Raw genomic sequence first — 7,622 nt, 5'->3', positions numbered from 1 at the left:
ATTTTGGTCAATAACTTGACCTTGTGATACATGTTTCATTAATTTTTTTTGATTGGTGGTTAATATCGTTTAAAGGAAAACGAGGAGTTTAATCCCGGGTCGATCCATTAGCGCGTTTTCACCGCCTAATTACTTAAGAAATGCTTAAGATATCGCTGAATAAGTTGACTGCTTGAAATTGTTTTAAGTTGTTTCTGACAAAAATTACGGTTTTTTCCAGTACAAATCTAAAGGATGTTTCTGAACATATGTTATTGCGTACATATATCAGTGGTTCTTCGGGCTTTTCGGACGTTTTCCATTCCGCTCTTTTCGGCCCAATTCAGCATTAACTTCAAAAATTGCAGCTTTTTCAGCACATTTTTAGAAGATTCCTTAACTCGCGTTCTCGTCAAAATAGTCATCATAAGTCATTATGAAACTTAAATCATTAAAATACAAAGTATTTGATCCTGAAACAAGTCGAAAAGATTACACTTTCTTATTAAAAATCTTTATTCGATCTCTATGTTATTTATCTGAAAACCTAAAAAACCTAAAAAATTAATTTATCTTTTAAACGACTTATCACATTGTTATTCTGAGAGTAATCCAGTTGAATTCAAAACAAGTAATCCGTGAGAGCGACCTCACAGCAGAAACACGCCCCTGCGGTACACCCGCATCCCTCCCCACATTCAGACGAAGTGGCGCAGATGTCTTTTACAGCGCATTGATACTTCATCAATCCGAGCATTTCGCTGACGTGCTGATACATTTCGTGCTCCATAAGTTGTTTCTCGTGTTCTCTGTTCATAAAATTCTCAAACTCATTTCCAAATCGCTCGTATTTGTCAATGGTCGAAGTCATTTCTGACTTGAAACTGTCACTCAAATCGTCCAAAATATCACTCATCCTGCTTTCAAATTGTTCAGTGTCGATTACTTTGCCATAACCGCCCTCGAATTCAACATAATGGTCCTGAACTGAGTTTTTAAGCTCGCTTCTCAGTTTTTCGTTTGCGTGTTTGAACTTGTTGTCGACGAAATTGCTAAATTCATCTTTGACGTATTGTTGCAGAGCTCCACGATGCTCAGCTTTCTGTTCCTCGGCATAATTGTTGAGATATTCAACTTCGATCCTGATCCGAACATCTCCAGGTCTTTGGTTGACATCTTGAGAAATGTCCATACCCAGAAATCCGAATGAGTTGCGATTGTCATTGGAGTCATAATCATCAGTTTGAAACTCGGTTCTGCTGTCGGAGTCCTGAACGCTGTAGTAATCATAATCGTTTTCGGGGATTCTTTCGGCTTCAATTTCAGGCACTTGTTTGCTCATCTGATCTTCCTCATTCTCAGAATCTTCAAAATCTTTCGTTATCTGATCTTTGCTCATCAGATCAGTTTTAGGATCCTTTTTGCTGTCGTTCTCTTCTTGATCTTCAATTTCTGCTTCTTCTTGATTTGCACTTTTGGGATTTTCGCCTTGTTGATCTTCAACCTCTTGATCCGGATTTTCTTGATCTTCTTCATAATCTTCTTCATCATAATCTTCTTCATCATAATCTTCTTCGTCATAATCTCCTTCATAATCTTCGTCATCATAATCTTCGTCATCGTCTTCCAGATCTGCACGATCTTTGCTCTCTTTGAGATCTTCCTCATTATTGTTTTCTTTAATCTGGTTTTCATCAGAATCTTCAGCTTTTTCTTCTGTTTTCGTCTGCTGTTCATCTTCACTGTTTTTCTCACCCTCATTCTCAACTTCCTCCTTTTCTTCGTTTTCGGCCAATTGCCTTCCTTCATAAACTTCTTCTAATTGAGCATCTGAAAATAACCGCTGTTCGATTTCCTCCAGAATTGCATCTTTCAACTCATTTGCGAAATCGAATCTGACCTGTTTACTCTCATCCGTTTCGGACATTTCAATTCGGTTTTGCAATTCTTCTAGAAGCTTCGTTTGAATTTCTGTCTCCATCATGTTGTATAAGTCACTTTGGTTCTCAACTTGAAAGTTTTCGGTTTTGTCTTGGACATTTTTCGATTCTTTTTCGGCTTCCCGCTGTTCGGCTAATCGGTTGTTGTATTCGTTTTGTAGCCTCTGAGCTTGTTCGAAAGCGAGATAATTTTGCTCACTAATTTGATCCAATGTTCCAATATTTTCAACCTGAGGCTTTGATGCTGAAACATTGCAAATTTTTATTAATTATGGGCCCGCTCAAATAAGCGGTCGTGTTCAAACATGATCAAGGCTTTCAATCTTGAAGCTATTTGCCTGAATTGATGAAGCAACGTTTTTTTTTGTTTTCAAAAATAGAGAAAATTGGTAACCAAAATTTGCGAACCAGTTGCAATTATTGACAAAGAACTCGTTCTAAAATGAAACGACATCAGATGATCTATTTTTAATATGAGCCATAAAGCAAAAAAAAAAAACAATGATGAAGCATGTTGATGAATATATGTAGCATTATATAGGCTCCTTCATATATTGAAATTGACGCCTTTACTCTGGAGGAATTTGACAGTCAATTCGTTTAGACAACAAAATTAAATAGTGTTCAGCAATAAGTGCTTTACTAAATTTTGAAAAACAAAATTTCTGTTACCAAAATAGGCAAAACTTTTTTTTTGCTTGATCGAATTGAAGACTCACCCGGGTTGACCAAACTTACTTACCATAAAACGGACCATATATGGTCCATAAAAGTCCACACAAATTTCCGTTTTATGATCTTGCTATGGTAACTAAGTTTCCATATATGGTCCGTTTTATGGAAAATAAGTTTTCCAAGGAGAGCATTCTTTTTGGCTCCCATGGCAGTAAAAGAATGAAACAGTGCATCCTGCCATATATGACTTGTTTTATGGTTTGTAAGTTTCCATATATGTTCGTTTTATGGTTAGTAAGTTTCAGTATATTAAACTACGGAATTTTGGAATTTTATGCACAAAAACGTTGTTTTGAAACTGCATGTAGACCTTTGGACTTTTTCTTGGACCTTTAGGGTGGTCAACCCGGGCATGTTGAGAAAATTCGGACAACTTTGAACGCATAATATTCTCCGCTTAAATTACATACTCCTGGAAAAAAGTTAAGCACGCTTAAGTCGGGACAAGCTCTGGATTAATTGGAACAGTTTGGAACGTCAGAAGTTATTGTGGTCTGGGATGGCCAAATCGAAAACAAGAACTGTGTTTAGGTGGATCTTTTGATTATTATCTTAATAGCTCTGATGGATAAACATCAAGAAATTGAATATTGTTTTACTCCTTGTTAGTGTAACAAAAATTTGCAAGGGCATTTTGACAGATCATTTCGAGCAGACAGAAGTGGTGACAACGGTATTCAAATTCAACTTAAAACAATTATCCGTCACGGTTTGATAAGATTTTTTCTGCTTCTGAAATAATCTTTCAGAGATGGCGTCGAGAGTATTTCCGAAACAAAAATTGATTAGAAGGCTCCAAATATTGGAGGACAATTTTTTACGAGGCAGTTTATTCCCTGGTTTTGGTTAATCTGTAATATAAATTTGTATAAAAACAGTTGAGAAAATTACCAAAATGACAACATGGTTGGATAATACAATGAATTCACAAACAAAAAATTGAAAAATCAGCATTTTTATTGACTTTTTTCATAACAAAGAGGAGCAAAAAGCTATAGTTTAAAAACTTTTTGCAGTGGAAGAATAATATTGCACTGACAAACGTACAATTTGGTCAAATAAATCCACCTGAAACTATAAGCATTATTCGCGCCCATGATTAACTATTAGGTTTATAAGCGTGTTTGGAGACAACACTGAGAGTAGGAAAAACTAGTTCAAATTCGCACAAAACTGGATATATCCGTCATAACTATCTACAATGCTTAAATATTGGCAATTGTGGATAATTGTGACGGATCTTTTGTCACTATTGTCCGAAAATTACTGTCACATTTTTTCACACATAAATTTATTTGAACGGAACCTAATTTTGCTTTTGTATTTTGTTTATCTTAATTCATTTTATTATTTTCTATTTGCTTTGAAAATAACATTATTTGCTTTATAATAAGTCTTACAAAAAATAACAACTTTTGGATCAAAGTCCCTCAGTAACCGTACCTGAACATTGTTTACGTCAATTGTCTAAAATTGTGACAGAATTTTGTAACGATTGCGCACAATTCACCGTCAAGTTTATCCACAATTCAACTTTTAGACGAAACGTGGACAAGTGTTACTAAGGAACGTCACATTTGTCAACAAAAGGAGAAAATTCCTAAAATGCACGTTTGGTGGTGGCTTAATGAATTACAATTCTTTAAGTATTTAAGAAGTTCTCCAAACTTGAAAATATTACTGGAAAGTTTGGGGGGAAAATATTTTGTAATATCACGAGAAAATTTTGATTGGGTTGTTGAGGTGAATTGTAAGAAATTTGAGGTGAGTTCCTTGTTTTTGTATGAAAGTAGGACTGAATGTAATCTAACAAAATTTTCAGTAATCTCAATATCTGAGGAAGGTCGAAACGTAATATATCTAATTAAAGGCAACACAAAAACTCAGTACTCTAATGAAAAAATTTAAAGGACCATTGACATATGTTTCCTTTGAATGATAATATTTTCGACGCAGTTGCCTTAAATGAAAAAGTCTGAAATTTAGGGAATAATGAGAAGAAGGCGTTTGAAAACAGGCCTCTGTTAGTTTAATGTTGTTCCACTTCCGATGCTATTACAAAGAAATCACAATTATTATGATTATCAATTAGTGAATAGCAATGATGATTGCGAATAGTTAAAAACCTTCAGTTATTTCTTCATCCGTGTTGGCGTCAATGTAATCCTGTAACATGTCGTGATAACCCTCTTGCAGTCTACGGTAAAAGTCCCACATCAACCGATGATCGTCATAGTCCAGGAACTCCTCAGAGCCGAGATCCTCCGACGATGTCTGCAGCTCTTGATCACTATCGTCATCAATGATCTCCGCTTGATCCAAAGAAATTTCAAGTGCAGAATCGAACGGTTCCTTGTTAACGGAATCGTAATCGACCTCTAGGGATCTGTCATCAAGAAGGGTGTCCAACTTTAGCAATGGGGAAGTGACGACGTTAGAGGAAACCAAGGGAATTTGGACTTGTTCAGAAGCATCTTGAAGATCGTTGTACAGCTCACCATCGGGGCTCGGTTCGTTTTCGTCATTTCCGAAGTCAGGAAGTCTTGAATCATATAATTGATCTTTGAATCCGTCAAGGTCGTAATCATCGGTCAAGTCGGTTTGATCAAGTGAACCATCATCAACATCGTTCAGGATCGACTCTTTAGGGACAAGGTAACTGTGCTCACTTCTGAAGTTGTAATCATCTGTTAAATAATCATCAGAGTTGTAATCAAGGTAGTCTTCGTAATTGTAATCATCGTAAACATCTACTCCCAGTGTGGAGTAGTCGGGAAGTGTTTCGTAGTCGTCAATGTGATCCGAATCGGATATAGATTCCCTCCAAAGTAGGTTGGCGATGTCTTCTCCTGCCAGGAAGTCCAAACCTGAATCCAGTTGTTGTAGATTGCGTCTTGGCGCACTACTGTTAAATAAACGAGTTTGACGTCGAAAAATATTATGTACTTTAAAATCCTGTTGCATTTGTTATGTATATCAAATTCCTGAAACTCACTCGAAATTAATTAGCTACCGGGTTGGGTTGCCAATTGGGAGTAGTCATATAAAGATCATATAACATGTCATACGATGATCAAGACAACTTCTAGCACAATCTTTGTATAACTTGAATGAACATACTTGATCCTTGTATTTATGACGAGTTTCACAAAATTTGAAAAGCAAGCAATCGTTTGTAAAACACAAGGAATGCATATGAACATCAATATGACATTATCTACGATTTTTATTTGAACCTTAACCTTTTAAATGTTTGCTTTTCATAGCAATGCAATTGTTCCCAAGTAGATGTTTCTCCCAAAACAGTTGCTGCAGAATCAATATCAAAAAAATTAAAATAATTAAGCAATCATGTGAGTTTTATTGTCAAACACGACAACAGCAAAAAACAACCTGCTAGACACACAAACACAAAAACACTCACACAGTCACACTCACACACATACACACACATGCAAACACAACTACGCGGCATGACCAGAAAAGAAAAAACTGCACGCCCCACTCGCATACATTCACACACGCCATCTGCACAAAAATACGCATAAAAATGCCTCACTCCACACTCATATATATATATACAGAGTTACGCAGATTAGTATATTTAATACATTAATTATTACAACTTAATTAGGGTTTGTAGTTGATTTGAACAAAATACTTTATTTTAAGCAAATATTTTGAGTAAAATGATTTGAGCTAATACGTTAAACACGGGAAAAGTTAGGAGTGAATCGAAACTATATTCACATTCATAAGGAACATACTAAACATTGTAAATCTTGCAATGTTACATGGCAAGAAAATGTCAAGATAATTACAAACTGCTTTGCATGCGTATCTAGAAAAAATCTTGGCAAGATGATCAAGAAAGAATAACCATGATATGACAAATTTATTAGATGGGTTTTTGACATACCTGGTCGGCTCGACAACTTTGTCTTTGATCTCCTTTAGGTGCAGTTTCTTCACAATCTCTTCAGCAGTACCCACGTGATCAAAATCTATATTATTTTTATTTTCCTTTTTCTTCCCACCCACACCAAAAGTAAACAAAAACAAAAACCCGAAGAAAACAATAAAACGCATGGCTTCAAACGTATAGATTTTAGGTAAAATTTACATTAAAACTTTGAACTGGTAATGAATGAAACGATTAATAAAATGATGGAATTACCCAAGCTGAATTGACCGACAATTTTAACTAGTTTATAACATTATGTTTATTTACAGTTTGCAAATTCAATGCAACTCAAATTCCAATTGACCATAACTGTTATTTGTATTCCAAATGTCAATATCACATCAGAGCAAGCTTGGTTCATTTTTTGGCAGTCAAATTTTGACACCCATAATTGTGAATGTTTACCTGGTATTTGGCAAAGGTTGACTTCTATGATAACATCCGGTCGGTTTTGGCTCAAATCTGGACTCTGAAAATTTGTGATATTTTCAATGATTTATTGTTTGTATTCACACGCGAAGCCTTGATCAGAGTTTTGAACTATTCAAATGAGTATTTTCACTCGAAAACAACTCGAAAGCTGCCGGCAAAATGATTCCTACGTTTTTCTGAACATGATACAGTCAAGTGTGAAAAATTTGCTTCGAAATGAACCAGACCTCTCAGCTATCAAAACAGCTGGTCATTTAAATAAATTTTATGCAACTGTGTCAACATTATGTCCCAGGCTAAGGTCCAAGACCAAAAGCTGATATGTCCAAACCAAAATGAACGCACAAGAGGGGGGGGGGGCGTCGTGCGTTCAAAATTACACGTTCTGAAAACACGAATGAACGCATGGATGTCTGGACATAGGTATCTTTGAACGCACGAAAGATTGGACAAAAAACATTGAACTCTCAAATTTCTAGATATTGGAAACTGTGAACGCAGGAAAGTAGTGTTGTCATAGGCAAATTTGAACGCGTGGGTAGTAGTGAAAATGCCTGGTTTGTAAAGGGGGG

At 35.8% G+C, this 7,622-nt stretch overlaps 1 protein-coding gene across 1 annotated transcript; it reads right to left on the bottom strand.

Moving 5' to 3' along the window:
• Positions 1-527: 527 nt before the first annotated feature.
• LOC142344649 (uncharacterized) lies at positions 528-6,853 on the bottom strand. Its single transcript, XM_075396466.1, has 3 exons — positions 6,574-6,853; positions 4,781-5,559; positions 528-2,163 (listed from the first exon to the last, which is right to left on the bottom strand). The coding sequence occupies exons 1-3, from the start codon at positions 6,741-6,743 to the stop codon at positions 602-604; spliced, it is 2,511 nt and encodes an 836-aa protein (XP_075252581.1). The 5' UTR covers positions 6,744-6,853; the 3' UTR covers positions 528-601.
• Between the last annotated feature and the right edge of the window lie 769 nt (positions 6,854-7,622).

The sequence above is a fragment of the Convolutriloba macropyga genome, chromosome 8 (genome assembly GCF_964194025.1).
Source record: "Convolutriloba macropyga chromosome 8, txConMacr16.3, whole genome shotgun sequence".
Classification (NCBI taxonomy): Eukaryota; Metazoa; Xenacoelomorpha; order Acoela; family Convolutidae; genus Convolutriloba; species Convolutriloba macropyga.
This window is presented reverse-complemented; position numbering and strand designations above follow the sequence as displayed.